This window comes from Alligator mississippiensis, chromosome 1 (assembly GCF_030867095.1).
Source record: "Alligator mississippiensis isolate rAllMis1 chromosome 1, rAllMis1, whole genome shotgun sequence".
NCBI lineage: Eukaryota > Metazoa > Chordata > Crocodylia > Alligatoridae > Alligator > Alligator mississippiensis.
This window is the reverse complement of record NC_081824.1, coordinates 925,748-947,956: the sequence shown is the minus strand read 5'-3', so window position 1 is coordinate 947,956 and position 22,209 is coordinate 925,748. Positions and strand designations below refer to the sequence as shown.

At 47.1% G+C, this 22,209-nt stretch overlaps 1 protein-coding gene across 13 annotated transcripts in view; it reads left to right on the top strand.

Annotated features, from left to right (window-relative positions):
• DTNB (dystrobrevin beta) overlaps nucleotides 1-22,209 on the top strand; it is a 296,518-nt gene that overhangs the window by 75,993 nt on the left and 198,316 nt on the right. For all 13 annotated transcript variants that reach the window (XR_009462220.1, XM_019497687.2, XM_019497682.2 and 10 more), the window contains one exon: nucleotides 11,356-11,522. Coding sequence is in view for 12 of the 13 variants with exons in the window: in XM_019497687.2 (XP_019353232.1) it covers nucleotides 11,356-11,522 (167 nt within the window). In the remaining variant the exon portion in view is untranslated. The remainder of the gene's footprint in view (nucleotides 1-11,355; nucleotides 11,523-22,209) is intronic.

Sequence of the window (22,209 nt, the reverse complement as noted above, 5' to 3'; positions counted from 1 at the left end):
GCTGTCTTTGTTTCACTTGGGAACTGGATTGAACCAGACCTCTTGTGGATTTGGAAGATGTCGCTTACTTGGGATTTATGTTCCCGTGAAGGTTAGACTTCTGAAAGGAAGGATTCCTTATCGCCTTCCTGCAGCATCAGGGAAGGCTGCTTGCTGTCAGCCAGTCTTTCTCTTCTCCAAAGTTTATGGTCTTCTGTAAAGAAGGCTATAGTTGTTTTCACAACTGATCTAGAAACTTAGCAAAAAGATGTCTATTATAGCAAGACAACATCGAATATATTTGGTTACACAGATTATTACTATTAACATTTTAAGATAAAGCTACGTTGTGGTAGATCTGTATTATTTAATGTATGATCTTCCCTGACAATGCCTCCTTTCAGGCTTTGTGCTTTAATTGGATCTCATTACTGGTTTAGCTGGACATGCTGATTGCTGCTTTTACTTTGCTGACCAAGCTGATGTCACGTCTGCAAAGGTTCATTCTGCGGCCGCTCAGAAGCAGGCTTTGGGGCCGTCTGCTTAGCCACACTTCTGCAGCTTCGCCTGGGCCCTTGAAAATGGCCAGCGCTGGCAACAGGATCAACATGGCTAGAAAAGTTTTCTTTTTCACCTGTGTCTGCACTGTAGGCAACAAATAGGTTCTCTGTGAACATTAACAGTTTGGGTTGTTAAACTCCAATTTCTTTGGTTTTATCTTTGAAGGATCATAGGAAAGTAGGGCTGGAAGGGATTTCATGAGTTCAGCCTAGTCCAGCCACCTGCTCAAGGCAGGGTCATCCCTGGCTAAGCCTTTCTAGCCAAGTGTCTGTTTGGTCTGCTCATGCCAGTCTCCAGGGATCACAACTCTCTAGGTGGCGTGTCCCGATGCCAGACCACCCTCGTACTCGCAAAGCTCTTCCTACCTCCAAATGAAATTTCCTCTGCTACAGTTTGAGGCCATTGAATCTAGTCCCATCTCCTACCCTAAATCATCCTTATGATTGCCCTTCAGGTATCTGATAAGTCTTCAACTACTTGAAGGGCAGTTATAAAGAGGATAGATGTTGGGCATATTTTATCATCCTGTTCCTTTGCAAAGAAGCTTCATCTGGTATTGGGACTTATTCCAACCACCCCCACCGCCCCCAAGTGAGGAAGATGTATTTTCTGTCCAGGGCTCTGAAGAAGCAGTTGGATTTTCAGCTTCTCTTAGGAAGAATTATATGATTTGTGAAGCATGCTTAATCTCCTGCTTAAACATTTCTGACTAGTTTGAGCTGTCCTAGTCAGGAGCTATCAGTTGCTCCTATTCTTCACATCGGATGACCTTTCATTGGAATGAATTTCGGTGCCTTTTTGGGGAGAAATGCCAGTGAGTTTCATTCTTCCTTCTGCCTTACAGAAGGATTGTCCCTCTTTTTAAAAGTGAGAGAGGTAATTTTGTCTTCTTGGGGTAAAAGATCAGAAAATGCTCTGATTGCACCCCTGAAACTTATAAATGTATTGATGTTTCTGCTATCCAAACTGTCACCTTGCTTCCCATTATCAGGGCACATTCAGAGCTGACCAAGATCCTACACTCCAGGAGCACAACTGGATTGCTTACGTCTTTGGGAGCACATCTCTCAGGGGCAGGCACTAATTTCGGGCCGCATTTTGCCACCCCGATGTATGTGGACCAGTGTTGATGGCTTGATGTACAGCCCCTTTTACTCTCCTTCCTCCCCACATGAGTAAGTTGGTAGCTGAATAATATTTGGGGCATTAGGTTGGATGGCATTCTTCACTTCTTGCCTCTTCAAAGAGTTTGTCAGAAGCAGAAACCACTCCATCTACTGCTCTTACTCCTCTCATTCGAGGCCTTTCCTGATTTATGGTTATGGTGATGAGCTTCCCCCTGAGAAATATGGACTTTCAGTTCTCCCACTCCCTTCATAAAGGTCCTAAGATAGGAGTCCAAAGGGCATGAAGACAGAGTGCCTCCTGTCACCTTCTCACTGCCCAGGTTTGCTCTCTGCTTTTCTACAGGGCCCCTAACTGTGGGTCTCATGTTTTCCTTCCCCACAGTGCGTCACTCATGCAGACATTAAGGTCCTTTGCTCTCCTGCTCTGGCTAAGAGAGCGAGTGTTCACATGAACCTGTGGCCCAAGGGGAGTCTGAAGGTCTCCGGGCCTGTTGGTCTTCAGCATTCAGAAACCTACATTCAGGGATACGGTAGTGCTGACAAATGCAGACGATAGAAAAATGTGGAGGTACTTTTCAAAAAGGCTGTCCCTAGCAAATACATTTTAGCCAGTTTTGCTTGGCACGTTAGGTATCAGAAATCAAGGCATACCTAAAAGCCAGAGCAAGAAAGATGGTGGAGAAAGTTCTTCACTGACTGATTTCTGGCATAACATAGTTCTGGGGTTTGTTACCTCTGTTCCCTGTGCCTTGACCAGGAGGATGATACTGCTTAAGACCAGGTAGCGTGAATCAGCAGCCAGAGAGAGCCTGCTTGCTTGCTCTTTAAAAGCCACCATCGGCTTTGAGAAATGGTATATGAAACTATACAATACGATTGGGCCCGAATGTTTTCATTTTTAGCATTTAGGAAGATTTAGTCACTGTTTTGGTGAAACTGCAGCATCTTTCTTGCTTCCTCACTTAGCCCTAAATTCTAGACGTCTTTCTCAACCATAGTTGTTACTAGTAGTTGGTTTTACAAGGATTAAAAACCCAACAATTTGGGTGTCATTTTTTCCCCTCAGCCTACCAGAGGAGGGTGCATTTGAATGTAGACCAGGTTAATTATTGGGGATTGATGCTTGAGACTGTGCTCTATTCAATTGTGATGGCAGTGAGGTTTGTGTGAACAATTCGATGTATTCCAGGAGTTCCTCTTTCCAGGGCTACCGTCCAACAAGTCTGTTTCTAATGTACACTAAACCCTTGTGCGTGACGACCCAGTTGTTGCAAAGGAATGCAGGAGGGAAGAACGAGGCTGCTTCTCTTGTAGTTTGGGCTGTTTCCATAAAGAAATCTAAGAATTGGAACCAAAGCCTTGAACCTGACTTTGGGTATGAGGGCTGATAGTGTACACCATGAAGCCTTTGGAGTGGTAGGCTCTTGCTTGCATGCGTTGTGAAATAGGCAGCTGCATTTTAAAAGCTTTTTTTAAAGCCAGCAACATCATTCCTAAGTATATTATGTTACAGTAATCTAATTTCCAGGTCATGAATGGGTGGATTACTGTGGTCATCTGGGGTTCTTCAGGGTAAAGTGAAGTCTCGTAGCTATATACAGCCTGCTTTACAGATTTAACTGTTGGCGTGGTATCTAGGAGGGCAATCTTAGAATAAACACATGAACAGAAATCGGTGGTGGCAAGTACTTCAGTATACGTTTCTCCCAACCTCACCTCTGTTTTCCATAGTTTCAAGCAACTGCTTTTTCTTAGGTGCCAAAACCTTCTTAAGAATGTTTTCGCACTAAAACCTCGAATAACCTCCTCTGACCTCATTCTCAAGACTTATTCTGTCCTCATCCTGCTTTCTGTTTACATTCTCTCCTTTGACATTTTAGCTGTCTTCTGTCCTTCTGCTTTTTCCGTTCTTTTTTATTACTAGTTGCTCTTAGTGTCATTTGACAGCTCTCTCCTGTGCAGTTTCTTAAAGGCTGTGTTTTAAAACTCTGCTCTTCTCTCTGTACATTGTCTGCTTGGTTATCATAGGACTAGAAGGAAATACCACGGACAGTCCAGTCTCCTGCATTTGGAGGGGATGAATTCAGAGGTGACTAGTAGAATCCTTGGCGTATAGGGTAATGTGTGATATAGGGCTCAGCAAACATACCAAGATACAAATATCCGGGGGGTGTGGATCCAGGCGGGGAGCAGTGGTGTGCACTCACCACCACCTGTCCACCACTCTTGAGTGAGCTGGATGCAGGGGGACCCCAAGAGCTGCTTCTGCCCCGCTCCATCTGTGGGCTACAGGGAGCAGCTGGGGACAGTGGCAGTGGCACACAGGTTTTTCCTTTCAGCCCCAGTTTCTGGTCATTGGGGGATACCTGGGACCAGGGGGGTGGGTAGGGAGCAGGTGCTGGAAGGAGAAGCCCACCCCCACACTGCTGTCACTGTCTCCAAAAGAGTACAGCTCCTTGCACAGATGCTCTCAGCAGCCCTGGCAGGAGCAGCTCATGTCTGCGCCAGATGGGCAGGGATGGCAGCGGTGGCGCAGGTCCCTCCTTTAAGCACCTGATCCCTTCCCAGCTTCCCTATGTCCCTTGCCAGCTTGGGGGCTCCAGGCACCCCTTTCCTTGCCATGACCCCTGTAGTCTGAGGGGTGGTGTTCCTCACCTCCTTTAAGACATTATAGCTTTGTTCATTTCTTCTGCATTTATATAGGCGTGACTGTCATGTCTATGTGGACCCTACTACTTGTCCAATCTGGATTAGTCTGCTGTCGTTTGGTCTTGTACCTCTCATTCTATCCTAGATATCTGAGCCTGTGGGATTCACCATAATCTGAAACTCAATAAAGTGGAGTGATCCCAATATTTTTATTCATAAACACCTTACCACTGTTTTCATTAATGTTATTTGTATTATCACAGTACCTAGGAAGTCCTAGTCATGGATTGGGACCCTATTGTGATAGATGCAATAGAAGTATAGAATGAGAAGAATTGCTTTTTGCCCCAAAGAGCTAATTATTCAAGAATCAGAGTAAAGACGGACATAGATGGCCAAGTGAATTCAAGATGATTTCAAGAAATTTAGCATGCTTAACTTTTTTAGGTGGCTATAGACAAGCTGAGGAGATGAGGACAGTATGTAATGGTTTGAGTTTTGGTTGGGAAGAGGTCATTAAAGCACAGGAGAGTCATAATCTTAAAGTGGAATGCAAAGGGCAGAAACTGGGTGGAGAAGGTTTGGGATTAAACTGGGGTAATTGTAAACAAGTCTATTCAATAAGCTGTTGAGGCTGGAGAGACTCATATGCTCAATGGTGGCTTTTTCTTAAAACTAAGGAGATTACAGTATACTTGTATACAGGAAAGAGTCAGAGAGGTGTGAGAAAGTTGAGAGGACGAGAGGTAAGGTGAGTGAGAGCGGGCATGAAGTAGATCAGGAAATGAGATGGGACACAGCTCACTGGCAAAAATGTACGGGTTCCAAGAGGGGAGCAGATGAGAAGCTTTTGAATCTCTGATAAGAGGAGAAGAGAATTGTAGGAAAGGACGAGGGAAGGGAACACAGAAAGTCGCATCGTATTTGCCAGTTTTCCCACGGAAGAACTTGATGAGATTGTGTGCAGAGAAAGAAGTTGAGGCAGGAGGAGGAGAAGCTTGAGAGGTGAGTCAAAATTAGCAAAAACACAGCTGCGCTGGTTCATTTTAAGCTGGAAAAGCAGAATTCAGCTAGATGGATGCCAGAAGTGGAGGAGGAAAGAATAAATTCGTGTAGTGGAGCACGTCAACCTGGTTCCATGACTCTTGCTGGAGATCTTATACAGTGTAAGAAGTGGAAGGGAGGGAGGTGGTATTGGGCAAGAACAAGGATAATCATGGGCAGGGATAAGAGGGGCAATAGGAAAGAGGGGCCAAAGGGCCAAGAGTGGAGGAGAATAAAGCATGGAGAGCAAATCAACAGCCAAATGAGTTGAAGAGAGAGTAGGAAAGGTGTCCACTGAGAGCAGATGAGAAATCATTAATATGGTTGGGCTAGAACATGTGGAATGGCTGAGAAAGTGGGTATGAGAAGGAGCCGATGGAGGCAGATTGCAGATAAATTCATATTCAGCTTATGGCCCCCTGTAGCCCACAGGTCCTCTAGTACTGCAGCCAGTCATTCCCCAATCTGCATGTGTGCGTGCATTTATTCAGTCCGAAGTGCAGGACTTCACACTGGTCTTTGTTAAATTTCATCTGACTGTGGGCTCATTGGAAAGAGCCCAGCAGAGGGCAGCAAAAATGATTCAAGGTAATTTCAGAAATGTTGGCTGTCATCTTTGAGAATTCATGAAGTTTTGTAGTACACACCTTTAAGAGAAGTAAGAAAAAGGATCCAAGGAATTACAGATTTACCTCGATAGCCAGAAACATTATGGAGCAGGTCATCAAGGCATCTATTTTGAAGCATCTGGAGGTGAACAGGATGTTCAGGACCAGCCGGCATGGATTCATCAAAAGCAAATCATGCCTATCTGACCTGACTTCCTTCTATGATAAAGTAACAGACTCTGTGGAATGGGGGGAGAGCAGTGGATGTGCTATACCTGGACTTCAGCAAGGCTTTTGACACTGTCTCCAATGACATTCTCATTAATAAGCTGAGGAAATTCACACTGGATGAAAGTACTGTGAGGTGGGTGCATAATTGGCTGGATCATCATACTCAGCGAATAGTCCCAGCGGAGGGCAGCAAACATGGTTATGGGGTTGGGGCTCGTGACTTCTGAGTAGAGGCTGAGGGACCTGGGCTGATTGAGTCTGCAGAAGAGAAGACCGAGCGGAGATTTGATAGCAGCCTTCATCTCCCTGCAGGGGGGCTGCAAAGAGGATGGAGCTGGACTCAGTAGTGGCAGATGACAGAACAAGGAGCAATGGGCTCAAGTTGCAGCAAGAGAAGCTGAGGTTAGATATTAAGAAGAACTTTCTCATGAGGATGGTGGTGAACCACTGGAACAGGTTACCCTGAAAGGTGGTGGCGTCTCTGTGCTTGGGGGTTTTCAAGACCTGGGTAGACAAAGCCCTGGCTGGGATGATGTAGTTGAGGCTGATCCTGCTTTGAGCAGGGGGTTGGACTAGATGTGACCTCCTGAGCTCCCTTCCAGCCCTCATTTGCTATGATTCCTCAATGGTTTAATGTCTGGTTGGAAAGAGGTATCATGTGGGGCTCCATAGGGATCTCTCCTGGGTCTGGCATTGTTTAATATCATTTCTAAAGATTTAGACCATGGGTGGGCAAAATATGGTCCGCAGGCCAGATCTGGCCCACAAGGCCTTCTGTCCGGCCCATGGGGCCCCCAAAACATTTAGAAAATTAATATTTATCTGCCCTTGGTTCCTGTCAAAAATGACAGGAACCAAGGGCAGTAGGACCCAGGGGAAGCCCGGCGGGCTCCCCCAGCAGTAGGGCCTGCCTGGCCCTCCCCTCCCCAGCCGGAAGCCCCAGGCTGAGACCGCGTGGCTGCCCCGCGCCGGCACCGCAGGTAAGGGGGAAGGAGGGCGGAAGGGCAGGGGTGGAGCCCGGGGAAAAGTGGCCCAGGGAAAAGCTGAGCGGGGGGAGGAAAAGTGGCTCTTCGCCCACCCTGTGCCTGGCGCCGCGTGTGCAGCTGCTCACACACAGCCCCCCTGGGGCTGCCTGCGCCTGCTCCGCACAGCCATGCACGGGCTGTGAGCTGCCCACACCTGCAGCAGGGGGTGCCCCCTCCCCACGCTCAGCTTTTCCCCGGGCTCCTTCCCGGCGCAGAGGAAAGCGGCCCCTCCCCCGCCCTGAGGCCAGCACCCCGCGCTGCAGCCGCTCGCAGCCCGCGCGGGGCTGTCATGAGCAGGCACAGGCAGCCTCAGGCGGGCTGCGAGTGGCTGCAGCTCGGGGCACGGGGCAGGCGAGGGGCTGCTTTTCCCCTCTCCAATGCTCAGCACCATCTTGTAACCCAGCCCCGCTGCCAGCCTGGGCCCCGCACCAGCTCCAGGCTCGCCCGTCAGGGCTGCACGTGGCGACATCAGCTGCGGCACCCTGCTTGCCGCATCAGGCAGTGTTTGCCACCACCGCCTCTGCGCTGTCCAGTGCGCGAGCTCCGGGCAGCAGCAGCAGCCAACACTGCCCAGCGTGGCAAGCAGGGGGGCCGCGGCTGCTGTCGCCACGTGAGCCCGGGGCCAGCGTGGGGCCGGGTTACAAGTTGTGCTGAACGCACGGAAAAGCGGCCCCTCGCTCACCCTGTCGCCGGCGCCCCGTGTGGGGCTGCCTGTGCCTGCTCCAGACAGTCTCGCGTGGGCTGCGAGTGGCAGCAGGGGTGGGCGAGGGGCCACTTTTCCCCGCGCTCAGCACCAGCTTCTTCCCTGCCAGCGAGCAGGGGTTGGGGCTGTGCACTGTCCCCTGCCTGTACCACGGGGCTGGGGGGCACTGGGAGTGAGTGGGTGGGGAGCCAGTGGGAGCACAGGACCTGCACTGGTGTCCCAGGGCTAGTGCTGGCAGGGCCCGGAGCAGGGTGGCAGGGGCGCTATGGAGCCAGGCCAGCTCCCCCCTCTCCCGGCTGGTGCAGTCCAGCCTGGCTCCACAGACCCCTGCCAGCCCGTGCCCCACTTTGGGCCTCACCGGTGCTGGCCCTGGGACATTAGGACATTGGTCCCAAGATGGTGACCAGGGGGTGGGGCACCTGCCAGGAGGCGGGGCACATGTCAAGGGGTGGCACTACCCATGCGGCCCTCGACAGCCTGCCAAAACTGGGTAAGCAGCCCTCCGCCCAAAATAATTGCCCGCCCCTGATTTAGATGGTGCAGTTGAGTGCATGCTTAGCCAACTGGTGGATAACACCAAACTGAGTGGAGTTGTGGATGCTCAGGAGGGGAGGGCTAGGATCCAGAATTACTTGGACAGACTCAGAAATGGTCTACGATCAATCGTATGAGATTCAACAAGGCCAAGTGTAAAAGTCGTACACTTGAGATGGAATAAATGCATGTACAAGTACAGCCTGGGGGATGGCTGGCTAGGCTGCGGTATGGCAGAAGAGGACCCGGGGTTACCGTGGAGCATAAGCTGCAAGACAAGGCTTGTTGCAAGAAAAGTCGACAGCAAACTGGGTTGTATCAGCATGAGCGTTATTTGCAAATCAAGGGAAGTGATTCTTCTACTCTCTTTGGCACTGATGAGGTCTCATCCGGAGCAGCGATCAGTTTTGGGCCCTCCATGTCAAGGAAGATGTGGACGCAATGTAAAGAGTCCGGCAGAGTGCACCAAAACATTCGGAGGCCTGAGAAGCATGACTTATAAGCAGAGGCTGAAAAAACGTGTGGTGGCCGAATCTGGAGAAGAGAACACTTTGAAAGAATTGAAATCAGTCTTCAGATACCTGCAGGGCGATTACAGAGAGGAAGGAGCTATACAACTCCGCGTCCATATGGAGCACGATTAGAAGCGATGGCCTCTGACTCTAACAAAGGACATTTAGGTTGGATTTTAGGAAGAACTTGCTCGCTGTGAAGGTGGTTAAGTGTTGGGACAGGCTACCTGGAGAGCTTGTGGAAACTGCCCTTGGATGTTTTAAGAGCTGGTTAAACAGACACTTGTCTGGGTTGGTTTTTATTGAGAGATCCTGTCCTGGGTAGGGGGCTGGGCTACGTGACCTCCTAAGGCCCCTCGCAGCCCTACTTTTCCTATGATCCTATTAATTTGGCAGCTGAAATCAGAGAAGGAGCAGTGCTTTCTGAAGATCTAGTTGAGGGAGTGCCCCTTTTGGTGAGTGGAGAATTGAACCAAGACTTCAAGTTGAACGAGGATAAGTGGGTACCGGAGATGTTGGATTGGTCATTGGTTGGCAAGCTGAAGTCACTGAGGACAAGCGTGGGAAGCTGTGCAGAGAAGACGTTAGCGGCGAGGAGGAGGAGGATGGGGAAGCATTGGGAGGAGAGTAGAAGACAGTAACATGAAAGGGAAGAGAGGAGATGCGTTGTTTCTCAGAAGAGCCGGGGATAGGGGAGTAGAGGGCTCCGAAACGGACAGTGCAGGCAAGGGGTGTAACACCCCCCCAGTCTGATCCAGGAGACCAGACCTTGAGAGATGGAAAGGGCGTCAGGAGACAGCAGCTGCAGAGACGGTGCAAAGGAAGAGTGCCAGATCTCTGAGAGAGCCAGGAGCTGGAAGAAATGAGATCTAAAGAGGTGGTGTGTGGGTGGCTGTGATCTTTTCAGAGGTGTAGCAAGAGGAGAAGAGGAAAGCGTGGCCAGGATAGGTGGAGGAGGAGAGGGTACAGCAGGAGGGCAGGTCAGCATTGCAATAAATATCCCTGGAGATGAGCAGATGGCAGCAGCGAGCAGATGTGAAACGATGTCTTCTGGTACAGAGGAGAGCAGAGGAAACGCTGGTAGACTGGCTAGCAACAGCAGAGGCATGAAGTTAAAGGATGGGGCGAGTGAGTGACGGTTACAAGAGATGACACCGTCCTCCTCAGTCATCCAAGGCTGTAGGCTCGTTTGCAAGTCAGATTTATTTATCCTATGTTTAGGCTGCAGCCAAGTCCTGTCACTTCTTATCAAAGTGCTGCAGCACCAGTGTCTTCCTCTTTCTTTCTCTCCTGACAGCCAAAAGCTTGTTCATAATAATCACTGATCCTGGGAATTGCCCCACGCAATCTATCTGTAAAAAGTTTTCTCATCTATTTTTATTAAAATATCTCTCCATCTATTTATTCATGTTTTTACTGGTTTTCATACTGTCAGGAAATCAACTTTAAGTTCCTTATCTTTATGAGTTCATGACCTTATAGAGCTTGGCCTAAGTCCATATCAGTGATGTGTTTTCCTTCTCCGTTATCTCCACTCCAGCAGCGATGCCAGTCGTACGTTTCTTCCGTTTCCATCTACGCGCCTTCCTTTTGCTGTCCCTTTTCAAACTCACTGTTTGCCAAATTACTGTCTTCACCTCATTTACATATTGCTCATTCCAGCTCTCCAAAAACCTCAACTTTATCATCTCCCATAAGAAGAATGAAGGATGAGACTAAATAATCCCAAAGAGGAAAAAATAGGAGTGATTGCAAGCTTTAGTGTACTCATACCTCCTTCCTTCTATCTTCTTTTGTCTTTTATGATCTTCAGTATTTGGGGTATGTCTAATTTAGATTGTAAGGGATGGCATCTGTACTTGTTTGAGGCTGCTAGCACAATTCTGAATATTCAAAAATTAATTCATGCTTTACATGTAGGTACTGGCTGGGTTTGACAGTTTGCAACATCTATTATTTTGTGATGAACTCAGACGACATAGATGCAAAATTCTCTCTGACATTGCCCAATTGTTTCCTTTTGTGTATTTAGTAGTTCAGTCGATTTAATTTTAAAATATCTTGAAGAAAGAATTTCACTGCCTTGTTTGGTAGATTGCACTGTTAGATTTGAAATCTTTTATATACTACGTGGGCTCCAGAAATTGTGTACAGTCTTCAGGATAAGACTGCAACTAAATAGGGATAAATTTAAATGGAAATAATTTTAAAACTGTGTAATATAACTGATACCTGTAAGTATTCATTTTCAACTTCTATTTTGATATTCAGGAATTTGAGAACTCAAATTTACTTTTATGGTTGTTGTTTTTCCAGATCATGGTAAAATCAATAGTTTTTTTAAGATTCTCTTATTGCTTCTTTCTTTTTCCCCCCCTAAAGTCTTCCATCCTGTGGAATGTTCATATTGCCGGTGTGAGAGCATGATGGGTTTCCGGTACCGATGCCAGCAGTGCCACAACTACCAGCTCTGTCAAAACTGTTTTTGGCGTGGCCATGCAAATGGCCCTCATAGCAACCAGCATCAGATGAAGGAGCATTCCTCTTGGGTAACTCACATTTGTTTGTAATGCTGACCCCACCATCTCTAAACACTTTTCTTTCGAAAGCTAGAAACATTTTCATAATGGACTCAGAGCCCCATGGTAGATCTCTGAACGCTGTTCACATAAGAGGTTATAGATAGGTCCATTGTACTTTTTATTGTTCATTTTGAGTAATTCTATTTGTCTGTTGAATGTTGTCATAGTCCTTGGTGTACAGAGTATAGAAGATGACACAGTCCCTTCTCTGGCAGAACTCATAATCGGATTTGCAGAGAATAAAGCGTTTGCTCTCCTTCTGTTTCCTTTTACTTCATAGCCTTTCCTAACAGCCTAATAACTCATTGTAGTTCCAGTGGCTTTGTAGACAAGAAAGCCAAATCATTGAGGGTGCATCCTATGCAAGGGAGGTATTTTTTCAAGACAGGTGTAATCCTTGGGGGGGGGGGGGGAATATATATATATATATATATATATATATATAAAATTCAGTTATATAGATGTATCAGATAAATTAGTTATATATATATATATATATATATATATATATATATATATATATATATATATATATATATATATATATATATGATAACTAATTTAAATGCCATCATCATGTGTGGAGCTGTATTGTAGATATTAGAGGCCCCAGACAGATGTTACACTTCAGAAATGATTAGTCTGTTAATTATATCTCGGGTAGTAACCCAGCCACACACTCAGGGAATTAATAGCACCAAAGAAAGGGAAATCAGCCACAAAAATATTGCACAAAAATGTGTAATATTTTTGTGTTTGCTTTCCATCACACCTTGAACTGAATGCATAGCAGGGTTAGGATTACACCAGGGTCTCAGACTAGCTCAGCTATGGTCCTGGCCAAGGATCAGGTGATTGCAGCAGGATTGGGACCCTTAATCCAAGAATCTTATCTAAGATATACAGGCAGTAAAGTTGAGATGGGTAACTAGACAATGTTCACTTCTCAAGGCATTACAGATCATCTGAGGACTGGAGATGCATACCTTATAGCAGTGGGAAGCCAACCTTTTTTGGCACGTGTGCCACAAATTAAGCCTTGCACTCTCCCCGCCTGCCAGTCTTCCCTGCGCTGTCTACTGCTCTGCTTTCTGCTCTTTGTCCTGGACTTCCTGCATAAACTGCTGCTCTGCTTTCTGCTTCCTGCCCTGTGTAGCTGTGCTCCCTGTTCCCTCCCTGACTCGTCACGTGCCACACACACAGGCTGTCCTTGCCACTTCGGGTGCATGTACTACAGGCCAGCCACCCCTGCCTTCCAGGGAGAGACTTAAAAAGCTCCATGTATTTAGTTTGTTCAGAAGAAGGTTGAAAAGAGTCTTGACTGCAGTCTACAGTTTCCTACATGAAGAGGAGATTTCTAGTAGTAGATTGCTTTTTAATCCAAAAGACCAGGTATAATGAGGTCCAGTGTATGGAAGTGAAAGACAGACAATTTCAAACAGCAAATTAGATTATTTTAATGGCTAATTCTTGCCTTAAAATCTATGCATTAATCATAGTTTATTTGGTATCTTATTCTTGGTGGTTTATATGGAAGAAATACTTTTTAAAGCATGATTTAAATAAAGAAAGTGAACATGTTAAAATGCAAGATAGCTACTGATCAGGGATGATCTAGGCATAGCTTTGCCTATGTTCTTCTGTGGTTATTTCTCATGCTTCTGGACCTTGCTGGTTGTTGCACGGGGCTGGGAGAGAGGGGATTTTTACCCTTCTGCTGCTACATCAATTTGGGAGTAAACACGGAGGATCCTGGCTAGAGGGTCTTGCCCCTCCGCTCAGGGTCAGACCAGTCACCATAGTTGGGGTCAGGAAGGAATTTTACCCCATGGTCAGATTGGTATGCACTGCAGGGGGGTTTGCCTTCCTCTGCCTTGGAGCTCGCAAGTGTATATTAACAACCTTTGCAGCAGCAGAATGTGGGCCACCGTGGTGCCCCGGCTTTGCCTGTGACAGGTTCGGGTGTTATGTCTTGTATTGTGTCAGAATTGACTGTTGTGTTGCTAAGAGTTAGACCGTGGATTTGTATAGGATGGTTTGGATACAGCTGATCCTGCTCAGGTAGGGGGTTGGACTAGGTGACCTCTGGAGGTCCCCTCCAAGCCTGCTTCTCCATGGCTCTGAGTAGTGTACGTGTATAGGAAGCATAGAAAAAAGCATAATAAGGATACAAGTGGATGAAAAGCACGTGGAAATAAAGCAAGCAAAAGGAAGTTTGGCAGAGCAAATGGAAAGATGTGCATGGGGGAAATAATGATGGATGGGAGCCTTGGAGGCGAAGAGAGAAACCCGAAATGTACTGTGTGATGTTGACTCTAGTGAAAGAAGAGTAACATGTCACAATCCCCTTCCCCCCACTTTCTAAGCAGTAGCACGGTGGATAGACGGAGGAAGAACAAGATGAGAAGCAGATTGCTCAAAGAGAAAATTGCAGCATTATTCGAAATGCATTAACAAATAAGCAAGGATTTCAGCTGTGGGTGTGTAGAGAAAAGGGAGCTTTTAGATGTGGTGCTAATAGAAAAACAAAGAATTAGCCACTGCCGTTTGTAGGAGAGGTACCCAGTACGATTCTGGAATTGCGTGCCCGTGTTAAGCAACCAAAAAAAAGGTTTGAAGAGGAGAAAGTGCTTTTTGTATTTGTTAGTTGTTCAGGTTAGTAGTAGTCACCATCAAAGGGACTTGAAACCTGGAGGCTAGATGAGCTCATCCAAGGGTGCTAATCCAAAGGGAAAAAAGGAGGGCAAGGAGACGAGTGTACAAGTCAGGGAGATTCCAGCAGAGTCAGAACGCCAGCCGGGACTGGGCTGGGTTTCAGTGCTGGCTGTGCCGAACTGATGTACGTTGCTGTGAGGGCCCTATCTTCTGGCCATCTTATTTCCAAAACTCTTCAAGGGTTTGTGTTTCACTTTGGTTTTTGTGGGCAGAGAAACCAGGAAAGTCTGGGAGCACTGTCATAACAGCATGGCTATTTTTTCATAAACTGGGAACAAAAAAAATAGAACACCCCAAAAGGAGACTTCTTCCACCAGTTCCTGCGAGCAGGACAGAGTCGGAAATAAAAAGGTTGAGTCTTGCATGTGGTCCAGCACTATCTTACCTCCGATGGACCTGGTTCAGGAAAGATCCACACAACTTCAGGCTGAGGCTCATAATCAAAACCTGTGCATTCCTGCACCATTTCAAATGAAAACCACACTTTTTGTTGCTGCTGGTTTTTTTCCTTTGTGTTTGATTTGATTGGGAGAAGTGATGTGGAGCTCAGGTGAGGTCCCAGGTGACTGGAAAAGGAAAAAAAACACAGTGCCAATCTTTAAGAAGAGGAAGGAGATCCATCTGGGGAACTACAGGCCAGTCATCTTTTCCTCACTACCTGGAAAGATCATGGAGCAGGGCCTCAAGAAGTCCATAGTCTGCAGAAGAGAAGATTGGGGGGGATGGAATAGCAGCCTTCACCTCCCTGCAGGGGGGCTGCAAAGAGGATGGAGCTGGGCTGTTCTCAGTGGGGGCAGATGACAGGACAAGGAGCAATTATTTCAAGTTGTAGCAAGGGAAATTTAGGTTAGACATTAGGAAAAACTCTCTCACTAGAGGGTTAGTAAAGCCCTGGAACAGGCTCCCCAGAGAGGTGGTGGGATTCCATCACTGGAGGTGTTGAAGACCCGGCTACGCAAAGCCTTAGCTGGGATGATGTAGTTGGGGCTGGTCCTGCTTGGAGCAGGGGGCTGGACTAGATGTGACCTCCTGAGCTCCCTTCAACCCTCATTTTCTGTGATTCTGTGGTTCATCAAGAGTAAGTCAAACCTGACCAACCTGATTTCCTTCTGTTATAAGGTGACAGGCTTCGTGGGTAGGGGAGAGTGCAGTGGCTGTGATATACCTTGATTTTAGCAAGATTTCTGACACTGTCCCTCAAAGCATTCTCACTAACAGGCTGGGGGAGGACCTTCTCAGCAGCACGGCAGCGAAAAGGGATCTTGGAGTCACTGTTGACTCCAAGATGAACGTGAGCCATCAATGTGATGAAGTGATCAGTAAAGCTAACTGCACCTTATCATGCATTAGAAGATGCAAGACGAACAAGTCCAGGGAAGTGATACTTCCCTTCTACGCAGCACTGGTCAGGCCGCAGCTGGAGTACTGCATCCAGTTCTGGGTGCCGCACTTCAAGAGGGATGTGGTTAACCTGGAAAGGGTTCAGAGGAGGGTTGAGAGCCCATGGGTAAGATACTATGAGGACAGATTGAGGGACCTGAATCTCTTCAGCCTCTGCAAGACAAGTGATCTTGTGGCTGCCTACAAATTCATCAGGGGGGACAGTAAGGGCTAGGAGATGCTCTGTTTACCAGGGCAGCCCTTGGAGTGACTAGGAGCAATGGCCACATGCTGCCAGAGAGCAGATTTAGGTTGGACATCAGGAAGAACTTCTTTATGGTACGGGTTACCAGAATCTGGAACGGGCTCCCAAGGGCGGTGGTGCTCTCCCCTACCCTGGGGGTCTTCAAGAGGAGACTGGACAAGCACCTGGCTGCAGTCGTCTGACCCAGCACTCGTTCCTGCCCAGGGCAGGGGGTCGGACTCAATGATCTCCTAAGGTCTCTTCGGACCCTAACGTCTATGAATCTATGAAACAAGATTGGACAAAAGTGCTGTAAGATGGATACATAACTGGTTGGATCATCTTACTTGGCAGGTAGTGATTCGTAGATCCATAGATCGTTAGGGGCTGGAAGGGACCTTGCAAATCATCAGGTCCAGCCCCCTGCACTAAGCAGGAGAGAAAACTCGGGTCAGGTGACCCTAGCGAGGTGACCGTACAGTCTCCTCTTGAAGATTTCCAGGGTAGGTGATTGCACCTCTGGAGGGAGCTTATTCCAGTCTGGACCCCCTGACTGTGAAGAAGTTTTTCCTAGTATTAAGCCAGAAATGGTCTTCCAGGAGTTTATGGCTGTTACTCCTGGTTTTCCCCAAGGGTGCCCTGGTGAACAGTTGCTCACCGAGCCCTTGATGTACTCCCCTGATGTAGCGGTAAACTGCTACCAAGTCCTCTCTCGGCATGATCAGTGGCTCAATGTCTAGTTGGGAGGAGGTATCAAGTGGGTACCCAGGGGTCTGTCCTGAGTCCAGTACTGCTCAACATCTTCATTAATAATTTGGATGATGGGATCAAGTGCACACTTGGCAAATTGATGGATTGCACCAAGTTGCGTGGAGTTGCAGACACTCCAGAGGGCAGGGCTAGGATCCAGAATGACCTGGATAGACTAGAGAAATAATCCTCAGTCAGCCGGATGAGATTCAGCAAGGGCTGCAGGTCCGGCACTTGGGATGGAATAAATTGCATGCACGAGTACAGAATGAGGAATGACTGGCTGGGCTGCAGTTCTGCAGAGAGCAACATGAGGGTCACAGTGGACTGCGAACTGAATATGAGCCAACAGCATCCTGGATGGTATCAACAGAAGTGTTGCTTGCAAATCAAAGGAAAAGATCTTTCCACTGTATCCAGCATCGACAAGGCCTCAACTGGATGGTTTGACACCCCTTATCTAACAAGTGAGATAACCAAATATCAGTGTTACCCTGTCACAAGTGTCCATCAGCCCAATTCTTACTGACAATGAGAAATACATGAAACTGTTTTTTCCCAGATCGGAGAGATCCATGTAGGATCCTCTGCAGATCGAGGCCTTGCTCCAGCTGTTTAATGTTATGAGCTAAAAAAGCTTTTATGAGGCTGAAAGCTGAGAAATTGATGGGGTCAGATAAATCGCTTGTGTTGGCCCGCATCTCTTTGGTTGCCTATGTCCTGTTCTGGTCTTTCTTCTCATCAGATTCTGTGTTTGTGGGAGAGGGCAAATGTAGCTGACATTGTTAAACCTAACAATCCTCCGGTAACGCTGGTCACTATTGCCAGTCTCCTTGCTTTCCGTTCCACTTAAACTCTTGGCACCTGTCATTCTTGGAAAAATCAAAGTAACAGGGAAAAGCATCCTCCTAAACAAACAGGCCAGCTTTTGCCCACACTCCTCCAGCTAAGATCAGCCACTGTCTGAGGCAAATTACATTGGTTTGGCCTCTGAAGTAAAGGGAAAGTGTCTGGAGATCTTGCCACAGCATCATGGTTTGATTTACGAGATTTGCCCACTTGTACTTTATAAAGGAGATTCTCCCCCATGGGTGTTTCTGCATCCGTCCCAACGGTAGGCAGAGTTGAACAGTCTCAGTCTCCTGGGCGCTCTACTTGCTCTGGCTTTATTCCTTTCATATGTTGTTAGCCTGCTGGTAATACCACAAGAGCTGCCATTTACTGGGTCAGACCCTGGGTCCATCGTGCCCAGTCTCCGCGCAGTGTTGCGCAGTGGCAGCGTGGATGCTGAAAGGGAGAGCGAACTGGGCATTTTCCACTGTTTTGCTGTCACTTGCAGCCTCCAGCATTTAAGGTTCAAAGCTTACATCTGCTTCACAGGCAGGAGTTTTGAAGCGGTGGAGACTGCACTCCTGTGACCTTGTGCTCCTGGAAATATGTTATCATTGATGCACTTACAGCTCAATAAGCAGAAAAGAATTTTCTCAGTGTTTTTACTTGGAGAATCATCAGTAATCATGCCAACTTTCCGTGCGCTATTCTGATGGAACAGCAGTCTTTCTCCTCCTCTCCCACCTACCTGTGCATTCAGCTTGATAGGACACAAACACTGAGACAGCTTGCAGATGAGACTGCAGGGAAAATAGGTGCATGAACGAACGTACTCCACAGGCTTTGCTGACACCTCCGGCGAGGCTAATTTTTTATGTGTTCCACATGTTTTTCCTGGCCTTGCTATACTCTCCTGCTGAATATCGCATCTCTGGGGAAGATGCCTGCATACAAAGAAGGTGGATCCCTAGCTCAGCACTGGACTGCACATTAGCATGGGCTGCCCTCATCCAATACCTGTTGACTAATTGTTGTCGGGCTTTCTCCCCAGTATATAAAGTGAAAATCTTTTAATAGACAGGTGGCACTTGACATTGTATCCCACACTGGTACTCTCATCATAAGCTAATAAACGACCACTCCCCATCAGTACCTCAAGTGTTTTTGTGGCCAGACATCAGCACACCATCGCCAAACAGCGAGAGGGAGGCCGAGATACTGCACATCCTTACTGCCTCTCAACTTTATGCTACCTGGACATAACCTGTCAGTCTGTCCTGCAAATACCAGGGCACTCTAAATAGGCTACCTGCTAGCATTGCTCATTTTCTTGGGGCATGCTTAATTCGGTATGTTATGTGAATGTGGGGTGGGGCAGCTGTCCAAATGGCTAGTCACATGGTCAAAAGCTGCCCTCTTTACTGTATGTTGGATTGTTAGAATAAGTTAAACATCTTGGGTATTTTGGCAAGAAATTGGCTGGCCGTTGTTGCCTGACTAGGTGAATTGCAGTGGTCTACTGGTTTGTTTCCATCAGGATACAGAACAACGAGCACATGTGGGAAGATGTTTTTTAATAACATTTTATGCTTCTCCAATACCTTTCCCCGAGAATCAGAAAGTACTTGAGATATGTAACTTGTCTCCCCGTTCTAGTTTTGAAAGAAAAGAGGTTCAGAGAGGTTTTGCTTGTCTAAGGCACGTTGGAAATTGGTGGCAAAACTGGAAATGGAACTCGCAGCTTCTGGTTTTCAGTCTGGTGCACTTCCAGTGGTGCTAGGTGGGTACGTTTATTTAGTATTAATCATGCTTTTTATGGCTCCGCTTAAAGGCCAACAAAGGGGCTTTATTTTACTAACCACCGTACAAACTGTAGCTTATGGTATCTCCTCCAAGCAGTTTATGCTATAAATATAGACAAGAGAGCCAAGGGATAGGAAAAGCATATAATGCACAAGCAGAATGAATAATATAATTGCAGGAAGCAATAAGTTAGTGTAAGAACAATTTAGTTTTTCTTTTGCTCATTGGCATACTCTTAAAAAATGATAGCATTTATGATGGTAGGCTTCTGCTATTCCCATGTAGGGGTATTAAGATCATGATAGAAACCAGGTTGCATAGTTTAGGACCTGTTCTGTCTGAGGCTGCCATGCTTTGTCATCGTGGTTACCAGCAGTGCCTGGTGCATCTTTGAACGACCTTTCCTGCAGCATTGCTTTGTGTGATGTTGTTTTCTAAGTGCTCTCAGGGGACAAGGGGCGTGAGGCTGAACTTCTTCCTGTTGAGACATCAACACAGGCCTCCGAAGTGGAGGTTTAAATAGGCCTTACATGATTTAATCTATCTCTAAGTCTGTTTTTCTGGTGGCCATTACATCAACTGGGAGTCGAGAAGAAATTTAGGGCTTTATGGCGGATTCCATGTATACAAGGACAGGGTTACTTAAAGATTTCACCCCCAGTTGCTGCCTAAGGTGGTCTAAGAATGCCCTAGAGATCGATTCATTCACCTCCCACTTTTCTTTCCTAAGCCTTTTATTTTTGTGGGGCAAGCAGAGCTTCACATAGCACAAGTGAAATCCATTTTATTTAGATAGAAAATAGTATTCAGCAACACAGGGTATTTGGGGCATTTTCAAGGGGCAGCAACTATCCGCAAAGATGGGCTGCTGACTAAGGAAGACGCTCCCTGGAGTTTGTTCTGTTACAGCTCAGGAAGACTCTGCTGCTTGTTCGGCACACTTTTTATCCCTGAAAAATATAGAGGCTCCTTCACAGATCTGTCACTCACTTTTCCTTAGCCTGGGCTTCCAGAGTGGTTGCCACTTTTACTACGTCTTTTAGGTACCAATTAGTTAAGTGGAACTCAGATACCTTCTTCTGAGCAAATTCTTGTTAGTCACCAAGCATGGACTCTGCATGGACAGTCGCTCAAAGAAGATGGAAGGGTTATTTACCCACAGTACATGAATTCTTTGAGTGTTTAGTCTCATAGAAAATTAGGGTTGGAAGTGACCTTAGGATGTCATCTAGACCAAACCCCATGCTCAAAGCAGGACCATCTCCAACTATACCATTCCAGCCAAGGGTTTGTTGAGCTGAGCCTTAAAAACCTCCAAGAATGGAGACTGCACCACCTCTCTGGGTAACCTGTCCCAGTGCTTCACCATTTTCCTAGTGAGAAAGTTTTTTCCTTATGTCCAGCCTCAACTTCCCTTGCTACAGCTTGAGCCCATTGCTCCTCGTCCTGTCATCTGCCCCCACTGAGACCAGCCCAGCTCCAGCCTCTTTGCAGCCCCCCTGCAGGGAGGTGAGGGCTGCTATTCAATCCCCCTCGGTCTTCTCTTCTCCAGACTCAGTCAGCCCAGTTCCCTCAGCCTCTCCTCACATGTCATGTGCCCCAGCCCCCAAACTATTTTTGTTGCTCTCTGCTGCACTCTCTCCAATGTGTCCACGTCCTTTCTGTAGTGGGGGGCCCACAACTGGACACAGGACTCCAGATGTGGCCTCCCCAGTGCTAAATAGAGGGGAAGAATCACGTCCCTGGATCTGCTGGCAGCGCTCCTCCCAACGCAGCCCCGGATGCCGGTTGCCTTCTTGGAACCAAGGGCACACTGCTGGCTCCTGTCAGGCATCTTGTCCCCTGTCCCCCCAGGTCCTTTTCTGCAGAGCTGCCGCCCAGCCAGTCACCCCCAGCCTGCACCAGTGCTTGGGATTGTTCTGCCCTAAGTACCGGACTTTGCACTTGTCCTTGTTGAACCTCATGAGATTTCTTTTGGCACAATCCTCCAATTTGTCAAGGTCTCTCTGAATCCTAGTCCCAACCCCCCAGCATATCTACTACTCCCTCCAGCTTGGTGTCATCTGTGAACTCGCTAGGGGTGCACTGTATGCCGTCTTCCAGGTCGCTCATGAAGATGATGAACAAAACCAGCCCCAGGACTGACCCCTGGGGCGCTCCCCTTGATACCAGCTGCCAACTAGACCAGTGTTTCCCAACCTTTTCCAGCCCAAGGCACACTTCCATTAATAACCATTTTCTGCAGCACTCCTGTTAAGGCATTCCCCATCCTCATGCCTGTTGTAGCTCATTGCCAGGGCAAAATTCTGCGGCACACCTGTTCATTTCTGACGGCACACTTTTGTGCGATGGCACACCGGTTGGGAAACACTGAACTAGACATTGAGTCATTGATTACTATCCATTGAGCCTGACAATCCAGCCAGCTTTCTATCCACCCTACAGTCCGTTGTTTGTCTCTGTTAATCCCCTGTAGGTGTGTGGTTCCCATACTGTAAATATGTGTATGCAGATCTGAAAAGTTCTTTAGCCAGAAGTATCCGTTGGAAACTGTGTCCTGCATTTCATATAATATAAATATATATCTGGTCAGTATTTCTGAAAATGAAGCCATTTACATTAAAAGGCTTATTAATATTTACATGTTTTTTGTTTAGCATGCCGATGGGGAATACCAAAGAAGTTATCCCTCTTTCACGAGACTGTTCTCATCAGGGCATTCTACAAGAATGATTTTTTTTAAAAACCACCTGGAAAGTTGTGGGTTTGCAAAACCTGTTTTCAGGTGCAGATATTTCCTGTTCTTTGTGGAGCATTCTTTCCATTGTAGACAGGAAATAGAGTATTTATGATTTATAAAGAGTTTTAATACTGTGGCCAAGCACCTGTTAAGAACTAACTAAACTTACTTTTAGCTATTATTTGTATTGT